Source organism: Papio anubis, chromosome 10, assembly GCF_008728515.1.
Source record: "Papio anubis isolate 15944 chromosome 10, Panubis1.0, whole genome shotgun sequence".
NCBI lineage: Eukaryota > Metazoa > Chordata > Mammalia > Primates > Cercopithecidae > Papio > Papio anubis.
The window spans coordinates 84,098,869-84,120,535 of NC_044985.1; the positions used below are offsets into that span (position 1 = coordinate 84,098,869).

Below are 21,667 nucleotides of genomic sequence, written 5' to 3' on the forward strand. Positions count from 1 at the left end.
CGAGTTACTCCGGAGGTTGAGGTAGGAGGATTGCTTGAGCCCAGGAGTTGAAGGCTGCAGTAATCCAAGATTGTGCCACTGCATTCTAACCTGGGTGACAGAGCAAGACCCTGTCACTATAAAAAAAAAGATTTGAAAAATTTGAAAGAAATGTAAAAAGCAATGAAATCACATATGTGAAAATACTTGCTGAATTCTAACATAAGGCATTATTAACAAAACAAATCCTTCATTAGGTCCCCACTGCCAGCCTTAGGCTATCCATGACACAACTAACCAGTTTTAATCAGGGCAAACCTGTTTGCAACACAGATTATGTGAAAGGGTATAGTCACTAACCTTTTTTAAAATATATGAACAATACTTAAATATCCTACTAATCATTAAGTATTTCTAAGTGCCTCCTGATCCAACTTTATAAACCTACTTCTCAAATCACTATTTATAAAGCTTTCATTTTTTTTTTTTTAGGAAGAGCAATGGGTTATGATGAATTACCAACGCTTTTAGTATTTGCACAGTCTGGTATTAAGAAAAATGTTTTTCCATGTAAAGTAAAGCTAGCCACCAGGAAACCACACCCAAGTAATGTTTATGTTACTCGAGCATGCTGAATTTGACTTTGACTCCTGATATCCATAAGGGTGCATCTTCCCCTTCCCTACTGCAGCTGTCCCGGCCTTCAGTAGATATTCAAAGTCACTCCTCTTACAAAGACTAAGTGTGCTGAATGGATTTCCCTTAAACTACTTGATGCAAAGAAATGGAGGATGTCAACAGAATCACCCATGATTAATCATCAACATGTTTCCTGTCTAGCAACTCAAAATGTCCTAAATCAAGCAATACTAATAATGTCCAGATTGGTAGTTGTGAAAATTCACTTGGTCTCTGATTTCCACAATGCCTGGATTCTCTATAATAGCATTTTCAAAAGTGACTGAATATTTTATGTATTCCATAGGACAGTCATGGATCTTCAATTAAGTAATCACTTTTTCTAGCAAAGTAAGCAAGCTATCTAGTTATCCAAAATTGATTTAGTTATGTCATGCTTTATCTGCACAAGAAAGCAATTTTGTAAGTGAAAACGGATAACCTAAATAAACTAATAAGTTTTCAAACTACTAAAGGGCTCCACGGCTTTAAAAAGTACAGTCACAGAAAATGCCACTTTTTATGGAAAAGTTTTATTTGATTTTGTAAAAGGTAATGTTTTGAGTATACTTACTTTACTCTTTCAAAGCAATGCAAGTACAATGATAAGCATTTGAATAAAAAGTACCCTGTTTTATGAGCTTATTTTTTAACATAGTGAAGGCATACTCTCACTGAAAGTAGAAATATGTGATCCAATTACAAAACATAACATTTAAGAATAAACACACACAACTGAATAGTTATGAAAAAATAGAGGATTAATCAAAATATTCTGTTTAAAAATATTAAATTCAAGTTATATGGAAATTTTATGCATAAAAATCATATTGTATAATCAGAATGAATCTTCAGTGGTCATTTCTGAAAAACAAATACTAACTTTAGTTAAAAAGTTAAACTTTTACTTCTCTTTTTCAAAGTATTTTCAAAACTTCACTATTCAAATTAAAATAGGATATTTTAGCAATTTACTTCAAAGACGTATTATATAATTCTTGTCCCAAGAAATCTTCTTGCGATGTTTGTAAATAAATCTACTAACAGAAAAGAGTAAGAAAAGCCAATCTAGGAAAGAAAATAGTTCAATTAAGTGAGAGTCAAAGTGCGAATTAAATCTGTGGGTTTTTTTCCTCCCCATCATTTCTTTTCATGTTGTCTTTGGAGACAGAGTAATTTGTAGGCAGCTCACCTTGATCTACATTTTCTCTCTCTAATCTCTCTTGGCTGTGATATAGTACAGGGAACCGCTAATATTACCCCCTCCATTTTGCCAGACAGGAATACCGAAGGCCAAATCTTATGCCCATCCTCGGGTTGCAACAAGTAACGTTTACTTCAGCAACAAAGTGGACCTCTCTAGAGATTATTTTGTTGTACTGTCTTGTTGCCTTAATACGAATTAATCATTAAAAAAATTAACTGAAAACCAGAAATTCAAACTGTCCATAGACAAATAATCATTTAAAAGTTGGGAAAATGAGAAATGGAGCCTTAACCACTGAAAGTCTCCCCTTCTCCATTCCTGGCTCACACAATTCCAGGAATAGAATCCTAAACATAAACCTAAGCTTCCCCTTTACTGCATTAAGAAAGTGTCACTTCTTTGCATCAAATGGGTTGAAAGCTTTGGGAGATGAACGGGAAATTTCAAGTCCACCACTTTCATCAATTTCCCTTGTCCTTCCCGTTCTCAGTCCGCACTCCCAAGGCCCGGGCAGCGTCGCCGGGAAGCGGCTTGAGGGAGTTGGCCTGCCTCGCGGCCGTGGGGGTGGCCAGGGAAGGCGCGGTGGCGCACAGCGGTGTCCTCTTCAGCTTTATCACCCGCTGGGGTGTAGGCTTCTTGTCGGAAAGTAGCACCTTAGCTGGAGGTAAGTGCGTGCCTCCATTTTCAGCGCTCGCAGCCCCAAGGGAAGCCTGAGGATGCCCAGGTGCCCCTGTGCCCTCCAGGGCCGTGGTTCTAGAAGGTGCAGAGCGCTGAGCTGCCTTTCTGCGGCTACCACTTTGAAACCTGTATGCTGTCGCCCCAGCCGACGTCTGGACGGCACTGCCTGGAGACACCGTGACGGAGGCCGAGTTCTTGACTTTGATTTGGGTACTTGTGGAAGGGCCCAAAAATCTAACTGGCTTAGGACCAGTCTTACAGTTCACACCTTCGTCCTCTTCATTGAACGTTATCAGTCGCCTAGAAATACAGAAGCATGTCATTTTCCACATGTACAGTTTTAGTAATTCATGAAAACATCTCCAAAGTTTACCTTCAGCGTTAACAGAAAGGTTTTGGTCAAGAATTAAAGAGTCAAGAGGTTTATGGGCACCTACCTCATCTCTCATCTCCCACCAAGGTCAGTAAGCAAGTTTACAAAAGATTGGTCTCAATTTGAATACAAATTATGTAAACTCACACATAATATTAATACCGGCAAATTAAAATTTGGCATGTTACATAAGAATTATACAATATATCACCCTGTTCCCAAGTATCATGATGTGACCTACAGGATAACTAGAAATATCACAAATTGTTTTTCCCAGAACTGCAGTTTAAACAGATTTAGTAAAGAAAAAAAAATTTCACAATCGAATAAATATTAAAAATATTGCTTGATATAGTTTGGCTGCGTGTCCCCTCCAAAGCTCATGTTGAAATGTGATCCCCCATGTTGGCGGTGGAGCCTGGCAGAGGTGTTTGGGTCATGAGGGAGGATTCCTCAGGAATGGCTTCGTGCCCTCTCCCATGGTAAGGAGTGAGTTCTCACTCTATTCGTTCACGTGGGAGCTGGCTGTTTAAAAGCCTGGCATTTCTTGCTGTCTCTCACCATGCGACACACCTGCTTCCCTTCACCTTCTGCCATGACTGTAAGCTTCCTGAGACCTCACCAGAAGCACATGCTGGCCCCAAGCTTCTTGTACAGACTGCAGAACCATGAGTCAAAATAAACCTCTTTTCTTTATAAATTACCCAGCCTGATATTCCTTCATAGCAATGCAAAACTAATAAACTGCTGCATATCTTTTTCTCCTCCTTAAGTTTTAAAATTCATGTTAACATATTAAAGATTATGAAAAGCCTATACTAAAGATATCTGTATTTCCCAATCATTCTATAGTGAAACCTTTGATGGTCAGTTAAATTTGCATTCTTTGGAACCCATTTTGGGGACAGCTAGAATAGTCATGGACAAACCTTCAAAGATTCCAGAACTGAGTTTACCATTCATTATAAAAAGCCTACAGGGGGAACATTTTTTTAAATGACCTTAAAACTGTCAATCATTGTCAAAACCTTGCCTGCTCCTTCAGCTTCACTTCCTAAGGACCACCCGGAGCATGAAAGGTGACTGCAATCCTCTCACAGCTCTCTTACAAGTCTGCATAGCATCAGTGTGTTGTTAGAGGCGATTACAACTTAGTGAACTCCCATTCTTGGAAATGGGATCATAATAACATGGTTATTTGAAAATTGCCATCTGTAGCAAAGAATGCAAATATAATATATTCAACTCTAAATCCCTACTGAACATTTTCTCTGGTGACCAGATGGCTCCTTGGGACCTTACAAGTGCTTCTCAGTCATCGTCATCGTTATCCTGTTGATGCATCAAAAATGATGCTTCGTAAACCTGTAGAGGAAAGATAACCAACACAGAGGAGGGTCTCCGTAAACCACTCCTGCCTGCTTTGTTTTCCGTCTACATCTTCCACCAGACTCCACACTGAGGTTTCTCAGCCTCAGCACTATTACCATTTTGGTCACATCATTCTTTGTTCTGGGGGCCGCCCTATGCACTGTAGGATGTTTAGCAGCATCCTTGGCCTCCACCCTCCAAATGCCAGTAGCAACTCCCACCCCACAGTGTGTCAACTAAAAATGTTGCCAAACATTGTCAAATATCCTCTGGGAGGCAAAATCACCCCTAGTTGAGAACCACTGCTCTTGACTCAAAATATATTTGCTAATTGTAGGCTCAAAAGGCAAAATAAATGATAATAAAATTACGGCTTTTAAGAAATAAGATCTGTTTTGACAAGTGATGGTTAAGTTCTAAAAACTGAATAAGCATCTCTGCATTTCAGTGAAAGACCCAGAGGGCAAACGTAAGAAAGTAGTCTGAAATTCCATAGGGGTATTCAATTAAATTGTAGAACATGTGATCAAGAAATCAGAACATCTGAAGGCCATGAATAAAACCCAGGCACTGTAAAAAAAAAAAAAAAAATGTGATTTTAAATGTATTTAAAACACAGTGAAAGACAGCTGTGGAGTGAATTTAATGCTAATAATTTCATGGAACACAGGAAAATACCATTAAATAAAAGTGTTATTTGTGGCAATAGGAAACAGAAAGGAACTCAGAATAAGCCACAAGAAATTTCAAGCATTAAGTCTAAATAGATTTTTTTTTTTTTTACTATTGTCAATAAAGCCTGGGATTTCACTTCTGTGGGGCAAAAATATTTACCACAGCATTCCCACTGTGTCCACTAGCATTTTTAGAATCACAGTCTCTCAATAAGAACATGTTACACATGCAGTTACAAAGAATTATTCCCACTTTTTACATTGTTTTGGTAACTTCGTATTTACCAAGATCTATATTTTGATGGTAAGACACAATATTCAAATAGGTGATTAATAAGCTTAGTAAGGTCAAGAATTATTATTCATTTCCCCTTCACAAAGGCAGTAAAAATGTCAGCGATTAAAAAACAAAACAAATAATCAACACAGCATAGATAACCTCTTTCGAATTGGAGCCATGTGACGCAGGCTTCCAAGTAAAGGCCGTTCTTCTAGAGTCCAACACTCTATCAGCTCATGAGGCACCCGCCAGTAGCTAACACCTGGAAGGTAAAAAGAGATAATTAAGACAGCTACCATCCACTGCAAAATGCTGAGCAACACTGAGACCTGCCAGAGTCTGAGGTTCATGCCTCCCATTTGGCAAAGGGAGGTATGCACAACATGAACAGGAAGCGCTCACACGAGGAGCTAGGGCCAGGGAGCAACGCAGCTCACAACCTGGGTCAGGAAGAGCGGGCCACCAGCTTTGCCACCGATTAGCTGAGAAGATTCAGCAGGTTATTATGCACACTCAGGGCAGCTGAGAGTGAGGGCTCAGGCTCCAGCAAAACCTGTGTGGGTCTGAATCTCCATCTCTCACTCACTAGTCATGTCACCTTGGGAAAGTTACTTTTCTGTGCCTGAATTTTCTCAGCTATGAAATGATGACAATTAAGATTATGTACCTTGAAGGACCATTGTGAGGATTAAATGAGTTAATAAATGCAAAGTGCTTAGAACAGGGTCCAGCACGGACTAAGCACTCAAAAACTGTCAAGTACCTTTATTCCCAGTCACAGTCGTAGGGAGTAGTGTAAGTATTGTATAGGCGGTGGGTTGTAACACTTGCCCTGACTACTTCACTGGGTTGCTGTGACATCAAATCAGGGGAACTCTGTGAACTACTCTGAAAATGACAAGCACTGTACAAATATGAGATATCACCACCCAATAACCACAATTTCCAACAAGAATCTGAGCTAGTGAGTTAGGCAAAAATGCCATTCAAATTCATTTTAATTTTTAAATGTGTTATGTTTTTTATTAAAAGCTAAAACATGTATTCTTGAAGCCTCGAAAACATTATGCTAAGTGAAAAACACCAAACATAATAGGTCACATATCGTATTGTTCCATTTGTAGAGATATCAAGAGTAGGTAAATCCATTGAGACAGAAAGCAGACTGCTGGTTGCCAGGGTCTGTGGGAGACAGTGGAGTGGGGAGTGACCACTTAGGGGGTTCCTCTTGGGGTGATGAAATGTTTAAAACTGGATAGAGGTAATGATTGCACAACATTGTGAATGTAGTAAATACCAATGAAATGTATGCTTTAATTAATTCTGTTATGTGAATTTCCATCTCAATTTTTTTTTAAAAGCAGCATAAATATATTCACATGAAAAAAGCTCAAACAATTATGTTGAATGAAAATTGCTTGGAGTAATCTAAGTCCCAATAATGGATCTGGTGTTGTCTTCTTATTAAAGTTCTGGTAACAATAACAATTTAGCAAGCTGGGCATATAAATCATTATAATAACAGACATATCTGATACTCAAATAACTCTATGATCCTCATTTTAAAACAATTAACTTTCTGGAACCACTTGATCACACTCCAAAACCTACACATACTATAAAAACATTCCGAAATCTGGTCCATTAAGTTTGCTTTTTTTAAAAGTCAGATTTATTAAGATATAATTTACATAAAATAAAATTCATCCTTTTCAGGTACACATTCCAATGAGTTTTGACAAATGGATATAGTTATGTACCCATAGTCATAATCAAGATGTAGACCACTTCTATCACCCCAAAAAGTTTCCTCATACCCCTTAGCAATCAATGTCCCCTCCATCCTTAGTTTTGCCTTTTCTGAAATGTCATATAAATGGGATCATACAAAATGCAACCTTTTGTGTCTGGCTTCTTTAGCATGATGCTTTAAGATTCATCCATGTTGCTGAATGCAGCAATGATCATTTCTTTTATTGGTGAGTAGTATTCCACTGTATGGATACACACCACAATGTGTTTAAAAACTTTCTTTTTTTTCCTGCCTATAAAGTAATTCACATCCCTTGTACAAAACCTGGAAAATATAGAAAAGCATATATAAGGGAATCAAAGTCACTCCTAATCAGAAGACCAGGAATCATTGGCTCAGGACAGACTAATATGTTTCATTCCAGTCTTTTTTCTACTCATGATATGCTTTACATTTATTTCCTGCTTTTTATCATTTCTTATCATGGGCATTCATCTATGCAAAAAGTTATTTAAAATAACTTTAATAGCTTTATTATATTCCATTCTGTGGATGTGCCAAAATATATTTAACCTTCAATCATTAGACACTTAAAGTGTTTTCATTTTGTCTCTATTATGAAAAATGCCAGAGAACATTTCTGTTCCTAAGCCTTTGTCTGCATTTATGTCCTTAACATAGATAAGATAGATTCCAAGAAGTAAAATTACTGGGTCAAAGAATATAAACAATTTTGATGCTACTGATGTGACCTAACAACTTACTTTCCAAAAGTTACATCAATTTTTACTCCTACCAGGAATTAATGAGAGATGTTTACTCATCTGGTATATAAAAATAGCTTTTATTAAATGTATATTTCATTGAAAAGGAATGAAGTTGAACCTCCTGCTACATGCTTATTTCTTTTTCTGGGAATTTTATGGTCATGAACCTTGTAATTTTTTTTTTTTTGTAGTAGTGGCTGCCTTTCTAATCAATTTTAATAAACCTTCTCTCTATTAAGGATATACTTTGTCCAATTAATGCAACATTATTTATCCTTGTTTTTTATTAGTCTTTAAATTTTATTTATAATTTTTAATGTTTCTTGCTTTTTGTTTTGTTTTGTGTTTAACATTTATGCCTAGTGTTCCATTACTGGAACACTAAGCATGTGGGAGTTACTTATATCCTAATGCCCAAGGTCATCGCCAAGGTCCGATTGCAAAAATTCAAAACATTGCAACCTCAGGAATAAATGGGTTAAGAGGCAGGGTCTTGCTATGTCACATAGCCTGGAGTACAGTGGCACTATCATAGCTCACTGTAGCCTCAAACTCCTGGCCACAAGTGACCCTCCTGCCACGACCTCCCAAAGTGCTGGGATTTTAAATGTGAGCCAACATGTCCAGCATTTTTTTGTTTTAAAGTTCCTAATACTTTAAATGTTATGCAACTAACTTTATTAATCTTTGTCTTTGTGATTTTTGAGCTTTTAATTTCTTTCCCTATTAAGAAAACAATTATTTGCTTACAGTTTCTTTTTTCTTTCATAAATCCATCTGAGACTATTTTGATAAATAATGAGGTTACAGTTTTGTTTTTCCTCCCAAGCATATTTCTCAACTATTTATTAAAATATTGATATCTAATACTTTTTTACCACATAGTACTTTTACTAATTTTACTGGTGTTTACCCTTGATCTCTGCTCTATTCTTATATCAGAGGCACATGCTTTTTATTATTATAGGTCTGTAGCATGTTTTACTATCAAACAGAGCTAGACTCATCCCCCTAATTACTTCTACTCCCCAAAATGTTATTGGCTACTTTACCTATTTATTCTTTCAGAGGAACTTTAGAATCATTTCTTCAAGATTCCAAAAGAGTTCCATTGATATTTTGATAGACCTATAATTTAATCTGAGAAGAACTGACATCTTTATAATATTCAGATTTCCCACTCAGGATCATGGTATGTCTCACCATTATCTCCATGTCTTCTTTTTTATGAATGGATAAATACATTTTAGCAGTTTTCTTCAGAAAAGACCTAAGCATTTCTTGGGTAGTCAGTCCCGAGGACAGTCCTAGTTATTTTACATTTCGCTTATTGCTATAGTGAATGGGAGTTTCCCTTATAATTTTTAATTGATTTATCATAGGTAAGCTGCTGATCCATGTATACTGATATTGTATCCAGCTAGTTTAGCCTACTAAATTTAGCACTTACAATATTTTCAGCTGATTCCTTGGGGTTTTCTAAAAAGGCATTATCTACAAATAACAATGACTCTTCTTCTCCTTTCCAATATTTTTTTCTCTAATTTCTGTTTCCTATCTTATGGATTTTCACAGGCCTTCCAGAACTTTGCTAAATCACAATGATGCCTCATCACGTGCTTGCAAAATGGATAAAATCGGTCGCATGCTTTTTAAAAGGTATTGATCCCAGTTTTCTGCTTCAAACTTTTTTTTTTTTTTTTTTGAGATTGGAGTCTCACTCGGTCTCCAGGCTGGAGTGCAGTGGTGCGATCTCGGCTCACTGCAACCTCCACCTCCTGGGTTCAAGCGATTCTCCTGCCTCAGCCTCCTGAGTACCTGGGACTACAGGCACGTGCCACCACGCCCAGCTAATTTTTGTATTTTTAGTAAAGATGGGGTTTCACCATGTTGACCAGGATGGTCTCAATCTCTTGACCTCACGATCTGCCTGCCTTGGCCTCCCAAAGTGCTGGGATTACAGGCATGAGTCACCATGCCCAGCCCTCCTTCAGCTTTCTAAGTCAGTGGGCTCCTGGACATCTTGCCAGTCCAGAGGCACAAACAGAGACACAGAGAACACCATGGAGTTTGTTCTCCAACTTAAGCATAAGTGTCTCAAAGTAAATTAAATATAAAATAGAAAGCTGAAAGATGTCATCCTGCCTGCTCAAGGGGTATGACTGGGAAGGAAAAAGGAAGGAAAGTGAGGGGGGCAAAGTTGAGGAAAGGAAGAAGGACTGGAGCTAGCACGACACCTGAAGGAAGAACAGCTGATACAGTTTTTGTTTTGTTTTGTTTTCGAGACGGAGTTTTGTTCTTGTTGCCCAGGCTGGAGTGCAATGGTACAATCTCGGCTTACTGCAACCTCCGCCTCCCGGGTTCAAGCCATTTTCCCACCTCAGCGTCTCAATAGCTGGGATCACAGGCATGCGCCACCATGCCCAGCTAATTTTTTGTATTTAGTAGAGACAGGGTTACGCCATGTTGGTGATGCTGGTCTCAAACTCCTGACCTCAGGTGATCCACCTGCCTTGGCCTCTCAAAGTGCTGGGATTATAGGCATGAGCTACTGCACCCAGCCAATGCAGTTTTTAAAAGCTTCTTCCTCTCCTTTTATGTCTTGCTCTGTCACCCAGGCTGGAGTGCAGTGGTGTGATTATAGCTCACTGCACCTTCAAACTCCTGGGCTCAGGCAATCCTCCTGCCTCAGCCTCCTGAGTAGCTGGGACAATAGGTACATGACACCAGGCCCAGTTTTTTTATCCATTATGTGACTGGCAGTCAGTCTTTTTTAGCTTTTAGGATTATCTGAGGATGGAATATGTCTTATTTATCTTTGGATCCAATTTTAGGACTTGTTACGATACTTTGCACCTATACACGGTTGTTAATTAAGAAAAAAAAATGCTTGGGCATAGAACAGAACATGTAACCCTTCTGTGATCCTTATGAAAGTGTCAAAGCCCTTCTGAGACTCAGTTTCCTCATCTATAAAATAGGAATGGTAACTGGTGTACAGGATTGTGTTAGGACTAAGAGATACTGAATGTAAACTACTTATCGGAGATATAAAACAGCATTATTATTACCAACTCTCACTCTGTAGTTTGAGAAAAATGATCAGTTTTCAAAGTGTACATTTCAAGATTATTGTAATTACTTTATAAGGGCTCTTTAGATATCCTCCCCAGCATTATTTTCTCTCCCTTTCCTTGATTACATATTTTATGCTTAATTTGAAGTATTTTTCCAATGCACAGTAGATACTAAATGAACTCTTAATTAAATTAAATAAGCCTAGCTAACAGAAGCATACTTAAAGTTACTGAATTATAAACTATTAATAATACCTAGCAACTCATGGGATTTAAAGATTTGTAAGTAAACTGCCTCAGTGTTACCATGAGATGACAAATACATTGACACACTCAAAAGAATACTTTCTAAAACAAAGAAATGCAGTATTTGAGTTTACTTTGTCTTATTTTTTTTCTTTGTAAAAAGTCCACCTGCTTCCATGAAATAAAATTGCACTGTACCTTTTCCTTCCCAAGCATCAAAGGCATCCATCATTTTCTTCAACTCTGCTACTGAATAATAGCTCCAAATGTACTGAACATTATTTCCCGCCTCTCTAGAAATATTGCAAAAAATAATGAAAATATACTACCTAGGTATGGATGTATATATATACATACAGCTAATATACATTTAATAAGAGCTTGTTGATTAAGGGAAAAAATACGTAGGCACTCAGTAGTTGTTCTGTGATCCTTAAGTATACATATGCTTACATAGATATACATGTACACATTATATAATATACTAACCTACATTTTGATCTCTTTTTACCATAGTATTTTATTAATTCTACAATATACACCATGTAGACAAATCAACACATCTTTAATATCAAGTTTTTTAGAAAAATCAGTAAACTCCAATGAACTTAGAAATTACTCACCTTTGACCAGCATTATGCCAGACACTTACATATCTTACATAGAAGCATCCCTATCTGTAAAGAATTCAGAAACTGATGACATATTTAATCATCTAAAAAGGCAAGCTTATATGATCCTGCATTAGTCACTAATAGTCGACCCAATCCCACCTGCCAGAGAATTTTTTTAAAAATTGCTAAGTGAATTAACCAGTGTAAATAAGATTACAGGAAAAATGTTAAGTAATAACTCTTAAGAATTTAACATGTTCAAGTCATAAACTTCTAAAGCTGGAAGGGACCAGGGAAGTGCTTTGTCATTTCTCAGAAATAGATACCAAGGCAGGCTGGCCCTAGGTCACTCAATAGGCCTGCTGACTTCTTCTGCCAATGCTTCTATGGTCTAGGAAGATGCCGGGCATGTGGCTTTTCTTTTTTCTTTCTCTTCTTTTCTTTTTAAGCCTCTTGGGGTAGGGGATTCTGAAGCAGACTCCCAATTGAGAACCACTGCATTAGATCATGCAGCTGGCCTGCAGCTTATCCATACTGTATGTGAAATGATCTTAATTATAATTTCCTCATGAAGCAGGCCTATCTCAACTGCTAAGATGGCTCACTCTGTCTCCTGAGAGGTGTTAATGGTCTTTTCTAGTCAAGTACATTTCATTCAGAAACACCTCTTAGAAGAGACCAAGACTTTATTTTGTTCTTTTTCACATTTAAATTTGGACATACCTTTTAAAAATGCTTTTGCTGTGAATTCTTCCTCCCAGCTGCTTATCAATAGCGTCTGTTCCATCAGTTTTTGTGGCATATACACCAATAATTCTACTCTCACAGCTTGCACCAGATGTGTTAAGATAGTGGAGAACCCAAACAGTTGGTTTATTGCAGACTAAGCCATATGAATCACAGAAGTCTGTTAAAGCCTGAAGCAAAAAGTATATACAAAATTTGAATTTAATTCTAGAGTAAAATAAAAATGAATATGCTCCATTACTTTCATATAAAAGCTGAAATTCTAGCTGGTCATAAGGGAAATAAAAAGATTATAAATTTCAGCTTAGTCTTTACACCTTTGAAAATCAAACACACATTTTTTTGAATTAAATCGGGGCGGGAAGGACAATCCCAAAAAGTACCACCCAAAAACCGAACACCTTTTCATCTACAGAATCCTTTTCCACATGGAAATTCCATTTTATTTCTTACTCCTTTAGTCTGCCAACATCACTTTTAATTTTATAATCTTTATGAGATCATTCCTCCACTGCCAACATCACTTTTAATTTTGAAATCTTCGTATAATAACTAAAATGTAGACCTTTTTCTTTTCCCTTTAGAGTAATTTCCCCAAAATTTCCCATTTGACACAATCTTCCATTTACCTTCTACTGACTAACCCCATAGCTGGTCCCTACTTTTAGCTCCAAATTCTAATCATGGACTAACCAGATTGATTTTTCTTTTACACTGAAAGATATGAATATATAAACTCAATATCTAAACTCAATATATGCTGCCTGAACTCATTTGGCACTTAGCCACCTATTCATTCATTCATTTGAATAGTAAGTTCCTGCTCTGTGCTGAGCTCTAAGGTCCTGAAGATATTAACGATGAACAATGGTGAGACAGGGTCCCAGCCCTCCTAGAGTTTATAGCTAATGCAGAAGACAGACACTGAACAAGCTGCCAGCACCCTGTGTAAGAAGTGCCACCAGGACTGGGTGTGGTGGCTCACGCCTGTAACCCCAGCACCTGGGGAGGCCGAGGCAGGCAGATCACCTGAGGTTGGCAGTTTGAGACCGGCCTGACCAACATGGAGAAACCCTGTCTCTACTAAAAATTCAAAATTAGCTGGGCGTGGTGGCGCATGCCTGTAATCCCAGCTACTCGGGAGGCTGAGGCAGGAGAATCGCTTGAACCCGGGAGGCGGAGGTTGTGGTGAGCCAAGATCACACAATGGCACTCCAGCCTGGGCAACAAGAGCGAAACTCCATCTCACAGAAAAAAAAAAAAAAAAAGAAGCGCCACCAGTGAGACCACACGGTGCTCCAGGGCACAGAGCAGAAGGGTTTCACCCTGTGAAGCTGCCAGGGCTTTCCCTGGGAGGAACAGCTTTACTGCTGTCAGTACTCTGGACAGGTACTTTGTTGTGTTCACTGTTATATCCCAAGTGTCTGGAATAGTGCCTGACACAAAGGAGATGCCTAGTGTTCACTGACTCAGTGAATGAAAATGAGGCCCTACCATGTCTTGCACTTTCATTTAATATTGCTATCTAACTCCTGTACTAGTTTGGAATTTTACTTACACATACATCTACAAGAATTCCCAACTATACTATAAACTTCAAGGGCAAAGAACGGCATGTTGTATTTCTTGGTGTTCCACACAGCCCCTTGTACAGTGCCAAACATGTCACAGGCACTTGAAATAAACATGTGTTGGCTGACAGCATGAATGTGGGCATGCTGGGTCCTTTTTGAATAAAAACCAGGAATAAAAGACGATGGAGCTGAGACTTCTGAAGATGAGCATTAACCCTCCCAACCTTCTAGTCAGGCCTCATTCTGCAGATGTGGCAACAGCAGGGAAAGACTACTGTTTGAAAATATAGTTCATGAATAACTTCAGTAGCAGAACCCATATAACTATGCAAATTCCTAAAGGGGATCTGGAACCAAACCAACTTTCTCTTCATGCTGCACTCCTAATAACCAACCACCCATCAGCTTTCTTCCTAAACACTGACATCCAGATCAAAGAACTCAAACCAGTTCAGATCAGTTTTCACTATTAACAATTTTCTAAGAAAAAATATTTTTCTTAGATGCTCAAAAGTGCTAATTAATAACACATATAATACTTTCAATGAGACAAAAACAGGTACTTAGGATTTTCAAATCACGTAAAGATCTTTAAAATGTAATTTAAAATAGAAGCATCTTAAAAAGAGATTTACTGATCTCAAAGTGAATTAGCCAAACTAATGTTTTAAATTAGTAAAAAACTACTACACTTACTAAATCAAGTAAGATGCTTTATTATTTATCAGGATCATTCTTTTCAAAAATCATTTTAGTAAATAAAATAATACCACTATGCCCTCACATAGTATAGTATTTCTCTTAATTTAAAAAGAATTTCCTGAGTTCTATAAAAAAGCCATCAAAAAGTGCTAAATCTTCAATGAGGGTTTTATAAACTGAATCAACTTTTGAGTGGCAATACACTTTCCAAGAACTTTGGCCTTAAAAAATGAGAAGTAGTAGTAAAGAAACATGTCTTCAAAGCGTATAAAAACTATCCTGTTTGGTTAATGTGAAAACACAGGCTAAGCAAAATAGTACATATTGCTTTGTGCATCATAAATATATATATTCAAAAACTTTAAAAAAAATGCCAAGACCTTTTTAAGTTCTATATTTGACCTTAAAGAATATGTCTCCATTTCATTGGCCAAATGGTCAGACAGGCTGTACGGATAAGGGATGCCAAAGTAATCAGCCTCTTCCTGTAGGGCGATGCGGGTTTGCTCATCTGTGGGAATCTGAACTTCTCCATGAAGGTAATCCAAAAGGTATTTAAACAGACGTCCATCACGGTCAATAACACAAGCCCCTAGAAAACATTCAGTTCAAAAACGATTGTAGAGATTCTGTCAATCAGTAAGATTTCAACAAATCAAACTAGGTCTGCGGACCTCTACAGTTATAAATGTTTCTTTTTCACATGAAAGTTAACATCTAGTGTTCAAATAGGTTTATGTAATCTAAGCTAGACTTTTGGTTATTCAAACACCAAATATGATATACCAGCAACCCTCTGCTCACAAATAGGTGATATTGTAAAACAGAATCTGAATGAGTTGTGTGGGAAAATCACCTGTAGTTCTATAATATTGCACATAAGTTTGAATGCAAACATGTATCACCAGGGTTGCCATGTTTGCTTGTATTGGTGTACTATATATATCATGCTAGGCCAAGCGGCCAAGAGAGGCTAAAACCAAACCCACACTCTGCCCACCAAGCCATGCACCCTGGCATGGAACTGCATCTTCCGGGATAAAAGGGCACCCTTTTCTAACTTGTACACAAAGAAACTGAATGAGTCAGTGGTGGACCTTTGCACTCTCACTACCATATAGGAAAAGATATTCCGAGATCCATTTAGAACTTTGGATGCAATGACTATATTCCCACAATGGCCACTGCAAAAGCTAAGGGCACCCCACACTGCTGGTAGAAACAGAAGTTTACCCCAACCTTATCTCAGCTGGACTAGAACAGGTATATGGAGATGCTCACTAAAAGAGCATGTGGGGTGCTCATCACTATGTCCAGTGTTTGCCTGTCAGCAACACTACAAACCCGGGGTTCCTCGCTCCACGCATGCCAGATGATTGGAATCACTGGGTTAGTCCTTTTGTACTATGAGAACCCAAACTTTAAAAAAGAAGAAACGCTATGCTGGTACTACTTTATAATAAAATATTTTTCTTAGATAATTTAGCAGAATTAAAAAAGAAAAGAAAAGGAAAACCTCTGCATGAGGAAGGGATTAAGAAGATAAAATTTAGGGGCAAAGAAGAAAATTCAATCCCTGCTTACCATCTTTGCCCCAACAACCTTTCTGCGCAGGTAGATACCAAGCCCTGGGCACCAGCCACTGGTGACTTTTTCCCCCCAGTCTTTCAACTGCCGTTTAACCAGCAAAGCAATCTCCTAACACCAGGTTATTAATAGTAGAACAGCCCCTTATGTTCAAAACTCCTCAATCGTTCTCCTCTAACACAGAACCAAGAGTGGGTCTGGGGCTCATACGCAGTGCAAAAAACCTCATTTGTATTGATGAAGTTTCTTTACAACCAGTAGTAGGTTCAGTGAGTCCCAGAGCACTGGAAGCAGAGAGCAGTCCCAGAACCCTACCTGTGTGATCTACAGTTTCTTCTGAAACCCAGTTTTCAGTCCACTGCTCCTTAGACCTGACGGTATCACTGCACAGACTTTTTCTCAGCCATGCACATCGGCCACACAACAAGACTACACAGCTAGGCTAGGTGGCGAGCCCAACACTAATTCTGCAATGATGATGGCTGCTCTGCTAGCAATAAGGGCAGCTGCTTTCTCCAGACAAACACATTTTCTAACTTGAAGAACACAGACAGAAGCAAATCTATTTAATCACTGTCAATATCATCACTCAAAGCTGCATGAAAGTAACACGTTTCAAAATATAGTTAATCCCCGTAATTAGGTTATGACCAGCCTTTATGAACTCTTACTTCTTTGTCAGCTTTTAACAACATGATCACAGATTTTCAGAAAAAGTATTTAATTTCTCCATGTACTTAATGAATCTCCATAGAGTCCTAATGATCTCAGTAATTAGTATATTCATCTAGTACATTTCGTTGTAATTAGGAAAATCAAAGGGAATTTAAACTGGGCTCTTGTGTTAATAAATATTCAGATCATGCTTTCAGACTTTAGACATTTACCTGACTCATCTGTTTTTAGAGGAAAGCGACCACTGAACATAGATGCCAACATGGAGTCTTTGAAGCGGCACAAGGACTCCCGCCGGGCTGTGTAAATACAGCCACCCACATTCAGTCGGAGAACATCTAGCACCTCTTCTCCTGCCTTGTGGCCTTCCATTTCTCCCCCAGGCACCTCAATTTTTGCCTCCCAACACTTTCAGAAACTTCAAAACAATGATGTCTCCGTCTCCCTCTGTAAAACAAAGGACAGTCATCCCTGCCATTTACAACAAGACACGAAATAGATAATAAAACATGACTGAAAATAAATTCCTCAGTACTGGCAATATTGAATTGAAGGATTTTATATAATATAAGAGAATTTCGAGATATGCTAAGAAGTTGGAAAGTGTTGGCTCAGAGGGTTTGTAAAATATAATAAACGACTAACAACGCAATCATCGCTGTTGAAATGACTGTTTAAACATGGTAATGCCCTCTCTGTCACACGGCAAACAAAGTGAGGCCTGCTTATGATCTTCAGTATTCACATATCTTTTTAACCATGGTAAGTCTGAGGGAGCCTCTAGACTGCAGAGATCAGTGGACAGCATGGAATTGAGCTGCTAGGCTCTTCCCCTCACCAGCTCTAGAATCTTGGGCAAATTACTTATCTTCCTCTTCTATAAAATGGAGGCAGTGATGATGCCTACCTCAAAGGACTATCAGAGGAATAATTAAAAGAACATATAAAACAGCAAAAGAGCATTTAGAACAGTTCTGGCTCACGGTAACTATTCAATAAATTATAAATATTATGCATAATGATATAAATTTAACCATAAAGTGTCTACTGAGGGACTTGATACTGACTCTGGAAATGTAAGGAAATAAAGGAGCAGGAATTATTAACAATGATAACTGTAATTCTTAGGTAACTAAGGAATATATAATTTATCAATTGAGATTAGAGTTCTTTTAATTAAAAAAAATTTTTTTTTAATGAGACAAGGTCTCACTGTGTTGCCCAGGCTAGTCTTGAACTTCTGGGCTCAAGCAATCTTCCTGTCTTGGCCTTCCAAAGTGCTGAGATTACAGGCATGAGCCACCACACCCAGCCTGAGATGAGAATTCTACATATACCAGTAGGCAGACTAGTCTAGAACTACAAATAACATATCCAAATCATCCAGCTTCTTCACTGTGAAATGGATGAAGCTTTAGGGAAGTTTTTGGTTTTGTTTGTTTGTTTGTTGAGATGCAGTCTTGCTCTGTAGACCAGGGTGGAGTACAGTAGTGCAATCTTGGCTCACTCCTGGGTTCAAGAGATTCTCCTGCCTCAGCCTCCTGAGTAGCTGGGACTACAGGTGCACACCATTATGCCCGGCTAATTTTTATAATTTTAGTAGAGATGGCGTTTCACCATATTGGTCAGTCTGGTCTCGAACTCCTGACCTCAGGTGATCCACCCACCTCAGCCTTCCAAAGTGCTGAGATTACAGGTGTGAGCCACTGCGCCTGGCCCAGGGAAGGTTTAAGGGTTGGATTTTTTAATCCATTCTGGAGATCACAGAACCACAGGTGACACTGTGGTGTTTTCCCACCTAGAACAATACTGTGATGAGAAAGGTACTCCCAATATTGAGAATCTGCAGTATCCACACATTTCATAGCAAGTTTAAAATGGCTGCCAAAAGGCTCAACTACATCCATGTCAATTCACTTTCAGTGACCAACTAAGATCGTTTTGTAGATGCCAGCCAGTCTCCAATAAAATGGAAGGAGACCATTAAAATCTAAGGAAGACCATGTGTGTAGAACACGTTCAGCAACAGAAACCATTATGGGCCAAAGGTCCAGCCTTCCAAAACCACTTATGGATGTGACATCTTGCACTGCCTAGAAGTCCCAGGAGCAGCACTCCAAAGATCCATGTGTCAGAGCCACCTCTGAGGCATGGGATGGAACTAGTTCCCTCTGCCTCATTACTAGCTCCCTGGAATCCTATCTATTCTTCAAGGCCCTCAGCAAACCTAATTTCTTGGATGACTGTCCCACATATCCTTCTGACCCCCAAGTTTGAATCCTTGCACAGTTCTACAAATACACTTTGTGTGTCTGTCCACATTTTACCCCACTTGTTTAATCCCTACTTTTTGATCTGTAGGCCAAGGAAGCCAGGGCCTGTGTCATCTTAGTAACTCCCATTTACTGAATGCTTATGATGTGTCAGTCATTGTAAGAGACACTTGACACACATTACCTAATTCACACAAAAACTCTGTTGGATGGGAACTACCGTCCCTGTTGACAGATGAGGACCCTGGGGTAAAAAAAGAGAGATGTGTACAGGGGCCACACAAGGGCTGACTGCTAGTAGGTTGTGGGGCCAGCCCCAATCCAGATCGGCAGAACGGACCCCAAGTTCCTCCTGCTTCATCCCACACCGGCTCCTTCAGCACTGTTTCACCCCTATGGCTCCTGACCCAGCCCTTTCACTCTCTAAGCATCTGTCCATCTCAAGACTTGGTTACAATAACACAGCAGCACCCCGATCCCCAGGATTTAAGAGCTACTCCTCCTACCCAAACCCCAGGCAGTCTCTCCTAAGGAGAAGAACATCACCATTCCAAGGCCACACCAGGGGGGTACTCCGCAGGCCCCATCCTCAAAAGCACCCAGTTAGGCTCCCTGCTATGTGGAAAGTGTCCAGCCCTCGGGGACAATGTCCCCCAGAGTGCGGTCCTATGATCACCTGCATCAAAACCATCAGGGACGCTTGGGAAAACGAAGACACTCAGGCCACAGCACAGAGCACCTCAGAAAGTCTGCCTCAGAAAGATTTGGGGATCTGCCCGCGAACCCCACTTTGAGAAACATCGCTCAAGGGGCTCACACTCCTCTTCCGAAGCGGGAAGAGCCGGGAGGAGCTGGGAAGCCAGAAAGCCCCGTCACGGTCTTCTGCGGCCTGGAGACCCCCAAATCGGCCCGAAGACCGAGCCTGCAGCCCGGGACGCGCGCGTTACCAGCGCGGCCCGGGCCCTTCCTCAGGGCGCCCCGCCGCCTTCCAGGCCCGCGGCCCATCCCGCGCCCGGCTCTTCCGCACCGGCAGGGTGGGCCGGGTCGGCAGCTTCCCAGACTGACCTGCGGCCCGCCAGACCCTCGGCGTGACCGCCTGACGCCGCTGGGCGGACGCGGAAGTGAACGCCTTCTCCGCTGCTCGGCAACTCGGAAAGCAGAGCGGTGCCAGCGGCGCCCCCGTGCGGCCCGGCTCTGCGGCGGCGGCGGCGGCGGGTCCGGGAGGGAGGGAGGCCACGCCTCGGGCACGCCACGCCTCCAGACTGGTCTAGCCCCTGCCGTCCGCCTCGGAGTCGGGTGGGTCTTCCATCCCAGAGGCAAGGGAAAGGCACCACAGAGAAGGCCAGGGCTGAACCCCGCGGGACGGTCTTGTCTGTTCAGAGGCTGGTTTTACAGGTGAAGAGAAGAAACAGCCACAGAAGTTGCGATTGTCCAAGGTCACTTAATAAGTAGCAAGAATTAGGATGTTAAGTGTTCTCACCCCCAGGTCAGTGCCCATCCCTCCAAACAGGGCTGCTCAGTGCCAACGTGTGTTAATATATTGCACTTGGATAAGTCTATCTGGATAGTGTCTGCAGCTTTCAAAGCTTTTTCACACACAGCATTCTTGTTTAGTCTGTGTGACAGTGATATAAAGGGTGATATTTATTTCCCATTATAGCAAGGAAAATTGAGGCGAGAGCAAACATTTATTCAACACTTTTGTACACCTGACACTGTGCTAAGTGCTTTGCATGCACTACTTAATTTCCTGTTAACGATAACCCTAAAAGAGTTCTTCCAGTTTCTAGCAGCATCTTACCTTATGCAAGGTAGTGTGCTAGGTATTTCAAGAAAAATATAATAGTCTTGTTTTCAAGGTGCTTCCCCAAAATCAAAAATTTGGGGTTCCAAATTTCCCTGACTGGCTCTTAGAAGAGAATAAGCCAAAGAGAGGTAAGTCAACCTATCCCCTTAGATATAACAGTCTTAGGAGAGAGGGAAGGTTTTTTTCAACCTATAATTATTAAGCACTAGCTATGGAGCAAGCACTGAGAGTAAAGGACTGGATGAGACAAATAATGGGCATTCAACCTTACATTCCAGTACACCATGCAGAAAACTTGTTCTGTAAATATTTTAGGCTTTGTGGGCCATACCCAACTACTCAGCTCGGCAGTTGTAGTCTGAAAGAAGGCATAGGCAAAACCTAAACAAATGAGCATTGCTAGTTCCAACTTTATGGACACTGAAATTCCAATTTCACATAATTTTCATGTGTCATAAAATATTCTTTAAAAAAGCAGCTTTTTCAAACACTTAAATATGTAAAAGCCATTCTTAGATCATGGGCCAGACAAAAACAAATGGTGGTCCATGGGCCATAGTTTGCCTGCCCTTGTTCAAGTGGGAGAAACAGACGCTAAGCAAAGT

The 21,667-nt window shown here is 39.8% G+C and overlaps 1 protein-coding gene across 7 annotated transcripts; it reads right to left on the reverse strand.

Moving 5' to 3' along the window:
- Positions 1-1,168: 1,168 nt before the first annotated feature.
- KCTD18 (potassium channel tetramerization domain containing 18) lies at positions 1,169-20,445 on the reverse strand. 7 transcript variants are annotated; one of them, XM_017946774.3, is made up of 7 exons: positions 20,321-20,373; positions 17,195-17,429; positions 15,123-15,312; positions 12,421-12,614; positions 11,282-11,376; positions 5,400-5,502; positions 1,169-2,842 (listed from the first exon to the last, which is right to left on the reverse strand). In XM_017946774.3, exons 5-7 carry the CDS (start codon positions 11,313-11,315, stop codon positions 2,326-2,328), a joined length of 654 nt encoding a protein of 217 aa, XP_017802263.1. In that variant the 5' UTR covers positions 11,316-11,376; positions 12,421-12,614; positions 15,123-15,312; positions 17,195-17,429; positions 20,321-20,373; the 3' UTR covers positions 1,169-2,325. The 7 variants fall into 7 exon arrangements, with proteins under 7 accessions (XP_017802263.1, XP_017802262.1, XP_009180976.1 ...); XM_017946773.3 differs by having other exon boundaries at positions 19,932-20,373; XM_009182712.4 differs by lacking the exon at positions 20,321-20,373 and adding an exon at positions 20,073-20,287 and having other exon boundaries at positions 15,101-15,312.
- Positions 20,446-21,667: the final 1,222 nt, after the last annotated feature.